The following is a 19,023-nucleotide window of genomic DNA, read 5'->3' on the forward strand; positions in this document are numbered from 1 at the left end:
ACTCCAGGCCACTCACCACTATAACATTTTTACATCAAATTAAAATGTAAAGTAATACTGGTGCGAGCCCAAGCAAACAAACAACACCCTTAGACAATAGTTTTTGAACATACTTGTGTGATTTCTTAAAAAACAAAGGGTCTCATTCGAGCTTGGCAATTGGACCGCTAGACCGCCTTGGTGGTGGTCTTTTAAATGGCACCAGGCTGATGGTCCCAAAACCACTACATCATGAGCTCCCCATGGGGCTGGCGTGACTGGTAGGGGGAGGCAGGGGCAGTATTATGGAGCTATTGTCGGCTATGAATCCCTCTCTGTTGGCACAATGGGCAGACATTGCCCATGCACCACGTGGTGCACGGGACACTGTGTGCCCTGATTCCCACATTTTTGGGGGATCACCAATGAAAGCTTGGCAGTCCTGCAGGTCGTGTTGGCCATGGCAATCCCAATGCCAGGATCTCCAATGTTGGCCACCAAGGACATAACCGTCGCAGTCCCCATTGCATTGACTATGGTGGTGCCACCAGTCTGCTGGCGGTCTTAAGGTGGTCTGACTGCAAAACTTGTAATACGGAAGTCCAACCACCAAAGTTGTGACTGTCGGACTACCACTGCTACCATGGCAGTCCACAGACTACCAACTTTGTAATGAGGCCCACAGTTCTTAAATCCAAATGTATATCCTGGAGACAAAGAGAGTGATCCTTCCACCCCAGAATCCAAGTGAAAAGGGACCAGGAGATGGACAAAGAATTAGGAGGATCCTGCCGGGCAGCAACAGTAAGTTTGAGTCTCTGAGGCACTTACTTCCTGTTGGAAAAAAAGGCTTCTCACCAAGAAAAACAACTTGAAATGTCCATTGGAGAAGAGAATCCAATCAAAAATCTTTTTTCACAAGATTTAGAAGCATCTTGAGTAGAAAATCTATTTCAGAATACATTCACACTAGTGAGCAGCACTGTTTTGGAGACTTTTGCGTGCTCGTTGGCCGTCCGAGAGTATTGTGGCATGAGCATCACAAACAAATCTCATGCGCACAAATTAACTCTGCTCTGTGCTGGAATGTGGAATTTGGGAACTCTGCACTACTCTGTGTAGCACACGGTGAGCAAATTGTAAGAATCCTGCTGGCAGAGTTCTCCGCCCGGGCCTAGTTCAAATATTTCCAACTAAAAAGTTGGCCTCAGAGTTTGGGATTTGAACTGGAACCATAAACCAAGGGGAAGAACAGTAGGTGGGGAAATCCCTATTGAAGAAGGAGGTTTCAGTATGAGATTGGGAGCTACTAGAGTCCAGCAATTTTGATTGTAGTCTGTTGAAAGAGCTCTGGGAAGGATGCTTGCTGAGAGCGCAGTTACAATATCTAAGGCATGTATCCATGTGCACATTATATAGAACTATAAAACCTGCTTTTTAAAGAAAGAACCATCTCTTTTACCTCCACGGAGCCTATTGGATGCCCTACAAGATCTCGAAGATGGGGAAATGGGGTGTTGTAAGCTGTCGGAAATGTGAGCTGCAGAAGGCGATGGATATCCACATGTTTATTCAGCAAATCTGGAAAGAAGTGGGCAAGATCACCACAATAATTATAGGAGTTAACTTTAAAGTGAGGCTCAGATTAATTATCTTTGTGGGAGCAGAGGGGCCTGCAAGCGTGAGTGGCGATAGGAGCAAGCTGCTTTTCTACATGGTTTTTGTTAGAAATGGGGTCTTTGGTTGGCAGTCAGGTTACCCCCTGCCCAAGCAAGGACCCTTACTCTAGTCAGGGTAAAGGAGAATTATACTCAATTAACCCCCGCTCACCCCACTGGTAGCTTGGCACGAGCAGGCAGGCTTAACTTCAGAAGCAATGTGTAAATTATTTGTACCAACACATACAGTAGTGAAAACCCTACAAAATGGGCAACACACCAGTTTAGAAAAAATTGTAAATATTTATCTAAATCAAACAAGACTAAAACGATAAAAAATGCAGATTACACAAGTCAAGTTATGAATTTCCAAAAGATTAAGGCCCTCATTACAACCCTGGCGGTCTGTGTTAAAGCGGCGGTAATACCGCCAACAGGCTGCGGGTAAAAAAAATAGTATCACGACCACGGCGGAAACTGCCAACACAGACAGCCACTCTGACTGCCATGGCGGTAGCAACAAACACTGCAGCGGTCACGGCCAACAGACAGGCGGAAGACCATGTACCGCCCACCCCATCACAACCCGCCAATTCACCAGCTTTTCCGGGGCAGTACCAACTCCATCAAAAGCACAGCGGAAATAGGACTTAGAAGGGAAACCATTCATCGCTCAACACAAACGAAGAACCAGGACGCCATAGAGCCCGAGCTGCAGGTCCTGCCCATGCTGGTCTACCTCCTCATCTACCAGGAATACGACAGGCGGCGGCGACGACGACGGTGAGTATGGCACCTAGTACACAGGGGAGGAAAAAGAGAGTGACACGCAACAACCCCACCCTCACCCACAACACCATAAACACAAAAGCATGCATCAACATTACATTTTCACCCCATAACCCCCTGGAAGAACGCAAAAACAAAAGGAATGGAGTCAAATCAGTGATATCTTAGAAAGAGGCAGATATACGTAATAAATAGAAAAACAGTATTTACAAAAATATACAATATGTACATAAGGCGGTATATTATTCATTCAAAATCACCGTGGGTCACTGGGCCAAAAATCATGGGCCAAACCCACACTTGACTCCTGCCTCAATACGGAGAGAACACTGCAGGGGCATCAGGTCGAAAACACACAGGCACCTCAGGGGAATTGGGAAGGGGGGCACCTCAGCCAGAAGATGGAATAACGCCACTGCTCATCGAGGGGGCTCCATGCCCACTGCTTGGTCCTGGGGAGTGCAAGGCCACAGTCTCGCAAGTGGGTGGTTTGCCCACTGCTTGGTCCTGGGTAGGGCAAGGCCAAGGTCTCTCAAGTGGGTGGTTTGCCCACTGCTTGGTCCTGGGGAGTGTAAAGCCACAGTCTCTCAAGTGTGTGGTTTTCCCAATGCTTGGTCCTGGGGAGTGCAAGACCACAGTCTCTCTAGTGGGTGCCTTTCCCCAATGGTTCTGGAGGGGGCTTTGTGCCCAGTCTACTTCATCCTGCCAAGGATTGGGTGAGTGGATGCCTTTCTCCACTGATTCTGGTGGGGGCTTTGTGCCCAGTCTGCTTCATCCTGCCAAGGATTGGGTGCGTGGATGCCTTTCTCCACTGGTTCTGGAGTGGGTTTTGTGCCCAGTGATGCAACACTTGCGGTGTTGCATTTCACAGTCCCTCACTTGGGTATCTGAGGCTCGAGATTTGCAGGGAGCAGGTTACATGATAGTCCATGGAGGCAGGGGTAGACACCATCCCGTGGCAGCTAAGGCTGCATACTGGTTGTAGTGCCGGTGCTGGTGAGGGTGCTGCCGGTGGTGGTGGGAGGCTCCAACCCTTCTCCTGCAGCCTCGGATGGCTGCCCAATGGGGCTGCTGCTGCTGGTAGTGGTGCTACTGTCAGCTGTGCAGGTGGTGGTGCTTGCGGCGGTGCTAGCGGCGGTGCAGGTGGCAGTGCTGGCTGTGGTGCAGGTGCCAGTGCTGACAGTGGTGGATGGAGGCCCCAGCCGTTCTCCTGCAGCCTCGGACGGCTGTCCACTGGGGCTGCTGCTGCTGACAGTAGTGGTGCTTGCGGCGGTGCAGATGGTGGTACTTGTGGCAGTGCTAGCGGCGGGGCTGCTGGCGGTGCTGGCCGTGGTGCAGGTGGCGGTGCTGGAGGTTGTACTGCTAGACACCAGACCTTCACCTTCAGCCTCCAACAGCTGAAGTGCCTTGCCTGTTTTTTTCTACCCATTCCTCACCTCAGCAGATGGTGGTGTCACCTTGGGTCTGGCAGCTGGAGTCTTTGAGGTGGCCTTGCTGAGTGGTTGGTGCTCCTTCCCCTTGCTGCATGCTGTCCCCCTCTTCACCTTGGCAGGTGGCGGAATCGTTTTGTCCTTGGCAGGGGTTGGTGAAACACTGGCTGAGCTGACAGGTGCACCCTTTGTGCCTCTGTTAGCTGCAGGAACCACAGCAGACGTCTACTTCATGGCTGAGGTGGTGGGCTGGGTTCTGGACACCCTGGCCCGAGCGGAAGGACGGGGGAGGTAGGGAAGAGATCAATGTTTGCCAGGAAAAGCTGCTTAGAGACACTGGGGTGGGAAGAGGGAGAGGGTTTGGGAGTGGAGGAAGAGGGAGTGGTTGTAGAAGGTGTCTGTTTGCTGTGTTTGGGTGCAGGTGCATGGGCTGCATGCTATTGTGAGATGGATGGCTGTTGGGTGGGTGGGTGCTTGCGTTTGTGTACTTTGGGAGGAGGGGTCACAGACACACCGGGAGAGGACACAGGGGACGTGTGCATGGATTTGGGGGTGGTGACTGCCAGTGAGGAGTGTGTTGTGATGGGCGTGCTGGTGATGGAGGTAGTGGATGAGGATGCAATGCATGCAGGTGTGAGTGGAGATGCTACTGGGAGGGAGGTGGATGATGAGGAGAAAGGGGACAAATGGAGGCAGTGGATGTTGGTGTGTCTGCATGGGGATGGTGCTTGTGTGAGTGCCTGTGAGATGAAGTGTGGTGCTTGTGTTTGCCTGAGCCACTTTTGTGTGGTGATTTGGCTGAATGCTGGTCTGAAGGTGTGCTTGGGATAGGCGGGCATTGAGGGGATTGTGACTGGGTAGAGGAAGTTAGAGGGGGGAGGCTAGAGACAGGTACAAGGGCTGCCATCAGTGCTGAGGCCAGAGCCTGAAATGCTCTCTGTTGGGCTGCCACGCCAGAGTGAATGCCCTCCAGGTATGCATTTGTTTGTTGCAAATGCCTCTCGACACCCTGGATGGCATTCAGAATGGTTTACTGCCCAAAAGTGAGGAATCTCAGGAGGTCAATAGCCTCCTCATTGAGGGCAGCCGGGCTGACTGGGGCAGGGCCTGAGGTGCCTGAGAGGAAGGAGATTCCCACCCTCCTGGGTGAGCGGGCACGGGAAACACGCTGAGGGGCTGCTGGGAGGGCAGTGCTGGTAGGGGGGTGGTGGCTATACCTGTTGGGGTGGGCACAGAGGCGTCCACCACACCAGGGAGCATCCATCGGAGGAGGAGTCGCTGTCTGTTGTATCACCTCCTGTCCCCGTCGTGGTGCTTCCCTCACCCTCTGTCCCACTGGTGCCCTTACCATTGCTGGATTCGGCCTCCAGGCCCATGTGGGATGCAACTCCCTCCGCCACCGGTGCCCCTGCTCCTCTGCCAGATGATGCTAATGCACACAAGGACAGGATGACAAAACGAAAAGGGGGGAGAAACAGAGGATACATTTGGTCAATACCAGCAACACCACCACCGTTGGCGTATTCAACAGACAGGGAGCAGCCCCATGCACTAGGCCATGCACTACCAGTTACTAAGATAGTCACCAGCCTATGGGGTACAATGCCTACCACCAATGAGCTGAACATCTGAAACCCACGGGACCATGCCCAGTAGTAGATGCCCACTTATACCATTGGGGAAGGAGTGCTCCAGAGCCTGCCCAAAAAGGGACCTACCCTGCCTTCTTCACCCTGGCCTAGGGGCACCCACAGTCCACATCCCCCACCCAGGTAACCCTTAACGTGCGCAAAGTCAGGATTAAGAATCTATACTCACCCCCATGTGGCTACTGTGATGCCTTCAAGCGCCCATCCAACTCTGAATAGACTACCGCCAGGATGCGGAACATCAGGGGGGTCATGGTGCGACGGGCACCCCTTCCTCACTGGGAAGCCTGACCCAGCTGGGCTGCCGCCATCTTCTTTGCCCAGCGGCGCAGTTCCTCCCACCGTTTGTGGCAGTGGGTGCTCTGCCTGTCAAAGACCCCCAGGGTCCGCTCCTCCTTGGCGATGGCATGCCAAATACACTTTTTCTGGTGGGCACTGACCTGCATGGAAAAGGCGGCAGAAAAGGGAATTAGTCAACCGTCCGGACCGTCACACTCATGGCCCACCAGATCCCTCCCATCCCCTGACACACATACATTGACCACCATACATGCAGCACTCTGGCCAGGACTCCTCTGCCCCCCCTCCATGTGGCTTACACACACAGCAATCCCTACATTAATGGCCCACGCATCATGCTCACAGTGTACTCACCTGTTTGTCTGGAGGACCATAGAGTAACGTGTACTGGGAAAGTACCCCATCCACAAGTTTCTCCAACTCCTCCGCAATGAAGGCAGGGGCCCTTTCTCCAGACACATGAGCCATTGTCACTTCAAGGCACGGGCCACAGCAGCACTTGCAGTGTAGGTCCTCTCCTGGTGAAGGTCAGGTAGCAAGTGAGTGAACAGATAGAAAATGGCAGTCACGTCCGTGGTGGTGCGTACCGTCATCACTGGCGTACATCGCCATTGGCTCCTGGAACCCATAGGGCCCAATGACAACCAATGCGAAGTTGCGCAGCGGTCTTCGACCGCCTACCACAACAGTACACAACGCCAGCGGAATTACATCATTTCCACTTGTCCCTCCTCACAGGTCAGGCAGCTGCCATTTCAGGGGGGCACAAAGCATCGCACCCAACTGCATCACAGCAGATATTGGCACAGCAACTGATTTTCAGATTCACATACTGGTTCTGTAAAGGAAAAAATGCATCATTAGTGCAATAGATGTGTGAATACAACCCACTGATCACCGTTTTCTTCCACAGGCTTCAACCGCTGAGGCTGAATATGAGATGGCGACATCCTCTAGTGTGCAGACCCCTTGCGACAATGGAGGACAGACACATTATTATAACATACAGACGTGATCTGGCCACAATTCAAGAATTGTGCGCCCAATTGGAGCCAGACCTAATGTCAGCTATCCACCAGCCCACAGGTATCCCCCCTCTGGTGCAGGTCCTGTCAGTGCTCCATTTCCTGGCAATTGGTTCCTTCCAAACTACAGTGGCCATGGCATCAGGGATGTCTCAGCCAATGTTCTCAAACGTGTTTACCAGAGTGTTGTCAGCCCTGCTGAAACACATGTGCAGCTACATAGTATTCCCGCAGGTGGAGGATTTGGCCACAGTGAAAGCTGACTATTATGCCCTGGGACATATCCCCAACATCATTGGTGCCATTGATGGTACACATGTGGCATTTGTCCCCCCCCCGGAGAAATTAACAAGTTTTCAGGAATAGAAAAAGCTATCACTCTATGAATGTGCAGATGGTGTGTTTGGAGGACCAGTACATCTCCCATGTGAATGTCAAGTAACCTGGCTCTGTGCATGATGCCTTTATCTTGAGGAATAACAACATCCCATATGTGATGGGCCAACTCCAGAGGCACCGGTTGTGGCTAATAGGTGAGCCCAAGGTCCCCACCCAGTATAAGTAGGTGCTTGGTATGGGGTTGTCCCTGAGGGTTAGTGTGTGTCTAACAGTTGTCCCTCGATATTTGCAGGTGACTCTGGTTACCCCAAACTCTCATGGCTACTGACCCCAGTAAGGAATGCCAGGACAAGGGCAGAGGAACGTTACAATGAGGCACATGGGCGAACAAGGCGGATAATTGAAAGAACCTTCAGCCTCCTGAAGGCCAGGTTCAGGTGCCTCCATCTAACAGGTGGTGTACTACTCACCCAAGAAGGTGTACCAGGTTATCGCTGCATGTTGCATGTTGCACAACCTGGCCTTTTCTGCAGGGGGATGAGCCTGGAGATGGTCTTGTGGCAGCGGTGGAGCCTGTGGACAGTGAGGAAGAGCAGGCAGAGGAAGAAGCTGTGGACAACAGAAGTAATATAATACAGCAGTACTTCCAGTGACACATAGGTGAGACACTGTAACTTCACTTTACATTTCAGTTTTTTTCTGTTGGACATTGTACATGGCAGCCTGATTTCCCTATGTCTATGGCCACTTACTGTACCCTTTGGCATCTCTATTTTCAGATCTCTGTGGCCCACTCTGGCTCCTGGTGTGTCTACTGCTGCCCACTAAAGGTAATTCCAATGAAAATGGAACTGTACATATGACTTTGCTATGCTTCGTTAATGTTGTACTAATACATATTTGAATCATTTGACAGACTCCAGATTTGTATTTGTTCCAAGGATGTTTATTCAAGTGCTCATAAGTAGAGGGGGATGTGCAATGGGCTGGGCTGATGGTGGAGGAAAGTCCAGGGTTCAGTCTATTTGTATCACTGGTGCATTATCCAAGGGGGTATAGGAAGTGGAGCAATGGCAGTTCAAGGTGGACAAGGTGACAGAGTGGGACAGAAGAGTGACAATCAAGAGAGTCTTATTTCCTGGCGGGGGTCTTGGCAATGTTCTCTGGCTTCTGCCGGGATCGCAGGGACCGTTTGAGAGGTGGTTCTCCTTCTGCAGGGGGAGGGGTGCTGGTGCAGGACCTCCTGTCCACTAGCGCTGGCAGAAGTGGAGGGCTGTTCTTCGGTGTGGCTAGTATCAGGGGCCCATTCGTGTGCCTCTGCCTCCCTCATGGTCTTGCCCATGTCAGCCAGCACCCCTGCAATGGTAACCACGATGGGGCAGATGTTTTTTAGGTCATTCCTAATCCCCAGGTACTGACCCTCCTACAGCCGCTGGGTCTCCTGCAACTTGTACAGTTTCTGGCCCATGGTCTCCTGGGAATGGTGGTATGCTCCTAGGATGTTTGTGAGTGCCTCGTGGAGAGTTGGTTCCCTGGGCCTCTCCTTCCCCTGTTGCACAGCAGTCCTCCCAGCTTCCCTGTTGTCCTGTGTCTCTGTCCCCTAAACCGTGTGCCCACTGCCACTGACCCCAGGTCCCTGATCGTCCTGGCTTTGTGGGGTTGCCTGGCGTCCCTGTAGTGGTGGACAAACTGCTGATTGACGTGTTCTGGGGACAGTGGCATGGGCCCGCTGGGTGGGTGCTGTGTTGGTGTTTCCTGAGGGGGTAGGCTCTTTAGATGGTTGGGACTGTGGCTGGGTAACCGACTGTCCGGAGGTCCCTGATGGACCAGGTTGGTCATCCTGATCCAGTCGTGCAGAGCTGCTGCCATCACTGTGGGTGTCTTCTGGGGGCGGACTGGATGTTGGTGGCAACTCCTCTCCGGTGACGTTGAGTAGGGGTCCTGTGGGGATGAAAATGCAGTATTATTGTATCTGCGTGTGCCATCTTGTGCATGGGTGTGTTTCCCTGTATGGTTGTGATAGCCCGGTCAGCTTTGTCTTGTGTTCGTTGTGATTTTGTGGGCTAGGTGATTCTCTCTAATGGGCATGCTGCGATGATGGGTGTCCATGCAGGTCTGTGATGGTGGTCCATGGATTGGTGTTATATGCAGGGCTTGGTATTGGGATGGGTGGGTTGTGATTGTGGGGTATATGTGAGGTGGTGGAGTGATGGGGGTGAGGGCAGGGGTGGGAGTTTGTGATAGCATGGATGTAGGGTGGGGGATATAGTAGTAAAGATTTGACTTACCAGGGTCCAGTCCTCCTGCTACTCCTCCGAGGCCCTCAGGATGCATTATTGCCAAGACTTGCTCCTCCCATGTTGTTAGTTGTGGCGGAGGAGGTAGGGGTCCACCATCAGTCCTCTGTACTGCTACCTGGTGTCTTGCAACTTCGGAACGCACTTTCCCCCGTAGGTCGTTCCACCTCTTCCTGATGTCATCCCTTGTTCTTGGATGCTGTCCCATGGTGTTGACCCTGTCCAAGATTCTCTGCCATAGCTCCATCTTCCTAGCAATGGACGTCTGCTGCACCTGTGATCTGAATAGCTGTGGCTCTACACGGGTGATTTCCTCCACCATGACCCTTAGCTCCTCCTCTGAAAACCGGGGATGTCTTTATGGTGCCGTAGATGTGGTGTGAGTGATATGTGTGTGGGTGTGTGGGGGGCTGTGTTGGGGTGTGAGGTGCATATATGGTGTATGGGTGACGTTGTTTTGTGGCTCTGATTGAGTGGGTGCTCCTGGCTTATATCTCTCTAACTTGCCAAAATGTTTGGATCGTAAAGGGTTGTGGGTAATGTGGGTGTATGTTTTATAGTGGTGTGAGTGTGTGGGTGTGGTGTGTGTATGTTTGTCAGGTGTGTGTAGTTTGAATTGTCCAATGTGGTGGAGTTTTGTTAGTGTATGTGTATTTTGAGCGCAGCAGTGTGTACCGCCAATGGTTTACAGTGGTTGAAAGACCGCTGCGGTGATTCGTGGGTTGTGATACTGTGGACGTATTCCTGTTGACGTAATGGTGTGGGTTTTGGTACCAGCAGTTTATCACTGACCTTGGAATGGTGGACTTGTGTGGGGGTCTGTATAGTGGCGGATTTCTCCCTGTGGGTCATAATACCCAGAGCGGAATACCCCACAGTCACGGTATGTTGGCGGCCGTTAGCACGGCGGTAGGTGGAATTTACTGCCAGGGTTGTAACAAGGGCCTAAGAGTCTTAATGCTTAGAAAACAGTGAGAATGCTGTTTATTACACAAAGAACCTGGTTAGCGTAAAAAATAAAGCAGCATTGGCAAGAATGCAACAGAAAAGTCAGCAATGCATCCATTCCTTACTCACAAGTGAGGCCATGCATCATTTCCTTTTCTGGTCGAGTTGGCGCTGTGCCATTTTTCTCCCTCGCAAGAGAGCGATGCATTGATTTCCAGACAAGGCACACCAGATCGGCGCAGAGTCGGTCACCCAAGGAAGGTGTGTGGAAAATCCGGTTGCACAGTGTCATAAAACCACGCTGCATGGGGTTTGCGTCATTATTAGCCTCCGTAAGTGGGTGTTGCACGTCATTTCTCCAGCTGCAATGTGTCGCTCTCCAGGTCTGTGCATGGATTTTCAGTCCTTGTCTACCATCTTCACCTTTCAAGAGCTGAGGGGCTGGATAGGACTCCACTTGGCAGAGCACGAGTCTTAGCAGAGAGTCCAAGTGCTGGCTGGGGAAGTCTTTGAAGGCCCTGAAACTTAAACAACAGGAGGCAAGCTCATTTCAAGCCCTTGGAGATTCTTCTCAAGCAGTAATGCACAACAAAGTTCAGTCTTTGTTCCCTTTCACAGGCAGAAGCAGCAACTGCAGAGTAGCCCAATAGAGCACTGTCACAGGCAGGGGCATCACATCTCCTCAGCTCTTCTCCTTGGCAGAGATTCCTCTTGATTCCAGATGTGATCTCATTTCCAGGTGTTTGAGGGTCCACTACTTATTCCCCTTTCTACCTTTGAAGTAGGCAAACTTCAAAGGGAAGTCTCTTTTGTTTGTAAGATCCTGCCTTCACCCAGGCCAGGCCCCAGACACACACCAGGAGGTTGGAGACAGCAATGTGTGAGGGCAGGCACAGACCTTTCAGATGTGAGTGACCACTCCTCCTTTCCCTCCCAGCACAGATGGCTCATCAGGATATGCAGGCTACACCCCAGCTCCCTTTGTGTCACTGTCTAGAGGAGAGGTGCAAACAGCCCAACTGTCAAATTGACCCAGACAGGGAATCCACAAACAGGCAGAGTCACAGAATGGTTTAGGTATGAAAATGTCTACTTTCTAAAAGTGGCATTTTCAAATGCACGATTTAAAAACAAACTTTACTAAAAGATGTATTTTTAAATTGTGAGTTCAGAGACCCTAAACTCCACATTTCTATCTGCTCCCAACGGTAATCTGCACTTTAACAATATTGAAAGGCAGCCCTCATGTTAACCTACGAGAGAGATAGGCCTTGCACTGTGAAAACCGAAAAGGGAAGGATTAGGCCTTGCAAGTGAGTGCACTTGCCAAGTTGAATTGTCATTTTAAAACTGCACACACAGACAGTGGAATGGCAGGTCTGAGCCATGTTTACAGGGCTACTCATGTGGGTGGCACAACCAGTGCTGCAGGCCCACTTGTAGCATTTTATTTACAGGCCCTGTGCACCTCTAGTGCACTGTACTAGGGACTTACTAGTAAATCAAAAATGGCAATTATGGAAAGCACATACATTTTACATTGGAGCACTTGCACTTTAGCACTGGATAGCAGTGGTAAGGTGCCGAGAGTATAAAAAAACAGCAAAACAGAGACCAACACACATCAACAACAGAGGCAAAAAGTTAAGAGAGACCACGCCAAGGATGCCAAGTCTAACAGTTTTATTAGCTCGTAGGGAAATTTGCAGGAAATAGATAGTCGATGCACCTCCTTTTTTACTGATTCATCCAATGCACTTTCGTATGTATCTTGAATGGTCACAGCTGGGTGGGCTGTCTAAGAAGAAAAGGCTTTAGTTGCCTTTGATGCACTGGTTGAGTTGCAATAATGGTAGTCTGGGATGAATGCAAAGAGCTTATGTCTGTCTAATGATCACACCTACCACAGCATCCTCATGTATGGGTCACAGTTTTCTTGGACCGAGACAACCCGTAAGCGAGAAATGCACATCCTTCAGTAGCCCTTCTTTCCTCACCAAAGGGTATGAGATTGAAATAGTAGTGGGACTGGCTGGTGTTTGAGGTGAATGAGGACAACAAATGTGCATTCATATTTGATATATGTCTTTTAAAAATGTTTATAAATAAGCTTATTAAATGTTCCTTATGCATTACCATAGGAAAATTACTGTCTCGGAGGTGGAGAACACCAACTACATGTGTAACATTGCTAGCAGTAACTATATACTCATAAGTTTCCCCCACCTCCCTCTTCAGGGATGGAGACATGTAAGTTACACTTTGTAGAGCATTTACACTTTGGAATGGTGAATAGACAAAAGTCCGTAGAAGAATAGTTTGCCTTGTCCAGGTATTTTAAGATTGCAAACTTTTAAAAGGGTTTCCTCTTGATCTCTAGAGCCTGCATAAGACTTGCACAATTGTGAGGGGAGTCTTAAATTGAGTTGTTGATACTCCAATTTATAAAGTTCATTCACCTGTCACAGCAGTGCCTCAATAGCAGTGCTTTCAAATTCTTAGTCATTGCAACATGCTAGTGCCTAGTTTGGGGCAAATTCCTTTGTGACTAGCAACCTTCTATCAAATGACTTACATGTCTGTGTTCTATTTCATCAAGTATGCCTTCTTACGAGAAGACATTTGAGATTCACCTATGAGAAAGTCCACCCTTCCATGAAGGTTCAGCTAGAATGGTTGGAATCAGAACTAACATCAGAACCAGGTCATTTAGTGTGCCTTTAGAAAGAGGGAAGCAAAAAGAAAAGATGATGGATAAAATACAGAACAAATCAAGCATTTACCATCAGTCACAGGTCTGGGTTTAATCTATCATTTTTTTGCTCACCATGCTGTAGTGCTTTCCTCTTATTTAGTTTCTAAGCACTAACATAACACAACAGAAATGCACTTCTGAGGTCAAAGAAGACTTTTATTGTTATTTTATTCTTCCCCAACCACAATGTTTATGAATGAATGACGAATTAGTAGCTTTCAAGTCCGCGTTAATCAAACAAAATATATCAGTTTGCAATATACACAGCAGGTTATATTTATAAGATATTGAATGCAAAGCAAAACAAATACTTCACCGTGTAGGAACTATTTACAGCTACATCTTTCTAAGGTCTGCAAGCTGAGACCCCTGTCAGCCGCGAGAAAGAGTGTCATCTACCCACACGGGATGCTGGCAACTGGCGCCAAGCTCCAGCACGAGGTCCGGCAGATTCGAATCTGACTCTCTGCAGCCTGTTACATTCGTTACAAAGGTGTGCCCCCTCCTCTCAGACCTGGGAAACTGAGCAAGCCTTTTGGAGACTGGCCAGGTCTCCAAGACTACTCCTGTTCCCAAGCTCAAGGGAAGAGAAACAACGCCCATGTACTCTCTCTTATCAGGTCTAGTCTACTGTGAGAGCAAAACATCTTGGTTCTCTGGTGCAAAAACACAGCTTGGAAAAATACAGAACTATTCTCAACTGCAATGTCTAACTCCACGTTAAAGGCAATGGGCAGCTAACCTAAATATCAAATGCAATGTCATGTTAAAGGCAATAGGCAGCTAACCTAAATATCAAATGCAATGTCTAGTGTCATGTCAAAGCCAATAGGCATCTAAGCTGAATACAAAATGCAATGTCTTATATCATGTCAAAGCCCATAGGCAGCTGAGCTGAATACAAAATGCAATGTATAATATCATGTCAAAGCCAAAAGGCAGTTAAGCTGAATACAAAGTGTAATATATGATATCATGTCAAAGCCAATAGGCAGCGGAGCTGAATACAAAATGTAATATATAATATCATGTCAAAGCCCATAGGCAGAATATCTAATAGCATGTCAAAGTCAATAGGCAGCTAAATTGAATACATCATGTCAAAGTCAATAGGCATGCAATGTCAAAGCCAATAGGCGGCTAGACTGGATACAGCATGTCAAAGCCAATAGGCAGAATACAGAATGTAATGACTAATGCAATGTCAAAGCCCATAGGCGGCTAAACTGAATACAGAAAGCAATGGCTAATGCCATGTCAAAGCCAATAGGCACAATACAGAATGTAATGACTAATGCAATGTCAAAGCCCATAGACGGCTAAACTGAATACAGAAAGTAATGGCTAATGCCATGTCAAAGCCAATAGGCGGCTCAACTGAACAAAACATACCATGTGCTACTGGTGAACATTGAGCAACTAATATGCGCAGTGGTGAAACACAAAGTCATTGGTCAAAACAAAACTCCATCAAATAGCAGGACATTCCGCCCTTTGACCAATGATTTTTTGTTTCACATATCTCATATTTCAAACAAACAAAAAAAAAACATCAGCACAAAAAAAACATTATGACCAAAGCAATCCCTGTAAAGCAATAGAAGTGAATTAACACATTGATCTCATAACCTTTCACATCAGATACATCTACATAGAAAAGACTGGGCACACATTTTTTTTTTTTTCTCTGAATGAGTCTCTAATTCAACAGTGTTAGCAATTTGATGTGGCATGAGTTCTGCTCATGTAAAGAGGCACGGTCCACCTGAAAGGTTTTCTGGAAGGTAAGCAAAAGTCAGAGTTCCATACGAGAGGGGAAAAAAAAAAACACAGCAAACAAGTTGAACTTGAACTGAAGGCGCAGTTTGCGCAAAATGGATCCATGGTGCTGGCACTTTACTCAGCCAGGTTCAGGTTGGGGGTTCGGTCCCTTCCCCGACCCCACACGCACACACCGGAAGGGGGACCACACAGCGCACTCAGGGACAGTGGCGAAACGTGGTCGGATCTGCAAAAGAAACAAGTATGACTTTTCTTGCAAATAACATTTTTCATTTAAACTGCACCCTTCCTCTTTCTTTCCCTGTTTTATAATCAGCAGGACGTTTTTGGGGCCCTTTGTTATATTTTCTGTAGGTTCTGGAGGGTAACTTGGGGCGTCAGCCCACACATCAGCACTGAGGTTTTTATCTGCTGCACCACAGCTTCCCTTTTCTTGCACTGTCAGAAGGGCTGGGGCAGACTCATTCTTTACCAAACCTCCATTCACTGCATTTTTGTCAAGTTGGGCCATTCTGTCTCCAATTTGTATGAATGAATCAGATTCTTTTCTAGGTATCAGCATAATTTCGATTTTTCCTTGGTAATTTGCAGCAATCACTCTCCCTAAAACCTGATCAATTTGCCATTTCTGTTCTGGTAACTTTCCTCTCCCCAACTGCTCTGTGACTGCTTGCATGACAGATTGCTTTTGTGCGTGCTGCACAGTTTTTATCAAATCTAGGGGAATGGGCATCTCTCTCATCTCTGCCCACCTGTAAGTGGCCTTTTCACATTTCTGGGGCACCCACATAGCCATCCCCACTAAGGCAGAATTCTGGGTGAACACTTCTCTCTCTGCATTTTTCTCATTAACATCTGCAAGGTAATTGAACCAGTTAGGTACAAGCCATGTGGCTAAAACATTATCAAAGAACCAAAAATCAGCATAAAAATGACACATCTCACGTAGCTCTTGCTTTAAAATCTGACACACATTATACAACTCTGTTCCTTCTACGGTGCCAGAAAACAACATTTCAGTCAATGAATCATCAGTAAAACAAACATGCTTTTTATCTTCAGTAGACACGAATTCAAATGGTGCACACAGTTTCATCGGTAATTCTTTTATCTGTGGTACTCTAGCCCTGTCTTGCAAGTACCAGATCCATTGTATGATTCTAGCTAGGGGCACTATTTTCCTTCCCTGTTCTTGATTTAAATGTACATAAGTATTTCCTTCTTGCACTGCGCAGAAACCTAAAGTCTGCATTATTTCATTTGCCAAATCACAAGCGCGCAACTGCATATAATTTTTCACAGTGACCATATACAAAAGTGTTAGGATTTCTCTCAAATGAGGGCTATTCTTTTTCCAAAAATCAAACAAGCTAATGAAACTCGGGGTGTCTTGCTCTAAAATCCTTCGTTTTACTTGTGCATTTTGCAACGGTAACTCGTCGTCCGTGTTATCAGTTAAGGAATGCACTTTGGCTGCCAAAAACCCTGGCTCACAGGGAAACTCAGTGCAGCTCTGAGCTGTCTTAACCCCCTCATTACTGGAATGGGACAAGAAAGATTCTTCAAAAACAGCCCTTTTATAACTTTCAGTCTTATTTTGAATTATTGTATCCTGGCTAATTTGCTCACGTAAATTCCTATTTTCATGTTCCAACTTCCTACATTTCTCCTGCATTTCTCTGTAAGCAGATGAAGGTATCCAGACCTTTCTGTCATCATTACTTCCAAAACACACGTTTTCTACATATATACAACAGGAATTATTTCTCAAAACATTATCAGGCCTTTTAGCTACACATGCATTTTCTTCTGTAATTCCCCAAACAGAAAACAATTCACAGTTTTTCTTAGCACCATCAGGCAGTTCATCAACACATGTATTCTCCGACATGGTCTGCCGTGCTACTGTGATTCTCCAAACAGAAAACAATTTCTGTAATTCTCCAAACAACAAAAAACAATTACACTTTTAAAGTGTGCACTTAGAAATCTACTAACTCGTCAAACCCCTTTTAATCACCTCTTAATGACCGACCCCACTCCTGGTACCAATTGTAGTGCTTTCCTCTTATTTAGTTTCTAAGCACTAACATAACACAACAGAAATGCACTTCTGAGGTCAAAGAAGACTTTTATTGTTATTTTATTCTTCCCCAACCACAATGTTTATGAATGAATGACGAATTAGTAGCTTTCAAGTCCGCGTTAATCAAACAAAATATATCAGTTTGCAATATACACAGCAGGTTATATTTATAAGATATTGAATGCAAAGCAAAACAAATACTTCACCGTGTAGGAACTATTTACAGCTACATCTTTCTAAGGTCTGCAAGCTGAGACCCCTGTCAGCCGCGAGAAAGAGTGTCATCTACCCACACGGGATGCTGGCAACTGGCGCCAAGCTCCAGCACGAGGTCCGGCAGATTCGAATCTGACTCTCTGCAGCCTGTTACATTCGTTACAAAGGTGTGCCCCCTCCTCTCAGACCTGGGAAACTGAGCAAGCCTTTTGGAGACTGGCCAGGTCTCCAAGACTACTCCTGTTCCCAAGCTCAAGGGAAGAGAAACAACGCCCATGTACTCTCTCTTATCAGGTCTAGTCTACTGTGAGAGCAAAACATCTTGGTTCTCTGGTGCAAAAACACAGCTTGGAAAAATACAGAACTATTCTCAACTGCAATGTCTAACTCCACGTTAAAGGCAATGGGCAGCTAACCTAAATATCAAATGCAATGTCATGTTAAAGGCAATAGGCAGCTAACCTAAATATCAAATGCAATGTCTAGTGTCATGTCAAAGCCAATAGGCATCTAAGCTGAATACAAAATGCAATGTCTTATATCATGTCAAAGCCCATAGGCAGCTGAGCTGAATACAAAATGCAATGTATAATATCATGTCAAAGCCAAAAGGCAGTTAAGCTGAATACAAAGTGTAATATATGATATCATGTCAAAGCCAATAGGCAGCGGAGCTGAATACAAAATGTAATATATAATATCATGTCAAAGCCCATAGGCAGAATATCTAATAGCATGTCAAAGTCAATAGGCAGCTAAATTGAATACATCATGTCAAAGTCAATAGGCATGCAATGTCAAAGCCAATAGGCGGCTAGACTGGATACAGCATGTCAAAGCCAATAGGCAGAATACAGAATGTAATGACTAATGCAATGTCAAAGCCCATAGGCGGCTAAACTGAATACAGAAAGCAATGGCTAATGCCATGTCAAAGCCAATAGGCACAATACAGAATGTAATGACTAATGCAATGTCAAAGCCCATAGACGGCTAAACTGAATACAGAAAGTAATGGCTAATGCCATGTCAAAGCCAATAGGCGGCTCAACTGAACAAAACATACCATGTGCTACTGGTGAACATTGAGCAACTAATATGCGCAGTGGTGAAACACAAAGTCATTGGTCAAAACAAAACTCCATCAAATAGCAGGACACATGCCACCCCAGTTTGGACCCAGCCATATGCAAATCAGTCTTGACCCTGCTCCCCACAGGCACAGTCCTGTCCACATTGGCGGGCTAAGTCCTCCCTGGACCACAAACAAGAACCCTGGGACTGATTTCAGAGTATCACATCTCATCAGTCAAGCTAGCTTGAATTCAGTGGCACAGTAAGCACAGGACCGACTTTAGGGCATACCCTTCCCATTTAGGGTGACAAAATCAAAAAGAACATAAGATGGACCAAATGTGAACAAATCAAACATTTACCCTCGGTCACATATCTGAGTTTAATCCATCATTTTTTTGCACACAATGCCACCCCAGTTTGGACCAAGCCATATGCAAATCAGTCTTGACTCTGCTCCCCATGGGAACAGTCCACCCCAAACTGTTTGGTCAGGTCCTCCCTGGACTCAAAACAAGCATCCTTATACTGTTAGTCACCTGCTGAAATTGGTCAGTTGTGGCATAAGCTGCATTATCAGAAGGAAGAAGTAGATGGAAGGGAAACAAACTTTAAAAAACTTCAATGATTCTCAGTGTATTGGGAGCACGGCTTCCCTGGTAGGGTATTGCTTAGCTGAGGGAAGCAGGTCCCAAG

General features: G+C 47.5%; 1 protein-coding gene across 3 annotated transcripts; it reads right to left on the reverse strand.

Moving 5' to 3' along the window:
- Positions 1–13,270: 13,270 nt before the first annotated feature.
- LOC138304061 (uncharacterized) lies at positions 13,271–18,403 on the reverse strand. 3 transcript variants are annotated; one of them, XR_011205494.1, is made up of 3 exons: positions 17,244–18,403; positions 15,704–15,806; positions 13,327–15,177 (listed from the first exon to the last, which is right to left on the reverse strand). XR_011205494.1 is itself a non-coding variant. In XM_069243770.1 (2 exons), exons 1-2 carry the CDS (start codon positions 16,840–16,842, stop codon positions 15,066–15,068), a joined length of 1,251 nt encoding a protein of 416 aa, XP_069099871.1. In that variant the 5' UTR covers positions 16,843–17,205; the 3' UTR covers positions 13,331–15,065. The 3 variants fall into 3 exon arrangements, 1 of the variants encoding a protein (XP_069099871.1); XR_011205493.1 differs by lacking the exon at positions 15,704–15,806 and having other exon boundaries at positions 13,271–15,177; XM_069243770.1 differs by lacking the exon at positions 17,244–18,403 and having other exon boundaries at positions 13,331–15,177; positions 15,704–17,205.
- Between the last annotated feature and the right edge of the window lie 620 nt (positions 18,404–19,023).

The sequence above is a fragment of the Pleurodeles waltl genome, chromosome 7, assembly GCF_031143425.1.
Source record: "Pleurodeles waltl isolate 20211129_DDA chromosome 7, aPleWal1.hap1.20221129, whole genome shotgun sequence".
Taxonomy (NCBI): Eukaryota; Metazoa; Chordata; class Amphibia; order Caudata; family Salamandridae; genus Pleurodeles; species Pleurodeles waltl.

Coding starts and splice junctions, on each gene's coding strand:
- LOC138304061 (XM_069243770.1), bottom strand. CDS start 16,842: ATGTCGGAGAATACATGTGTTGATGAACTGCCTGATGGTGCTAAGAAA. Junction 15,178..15,703: donor TGTGAAAAGGCCACTTACAG/GTGGGCAGAGAT, acceptor TTTCTTTTGCAG/ATCCGACCACGTTTCGCCAC.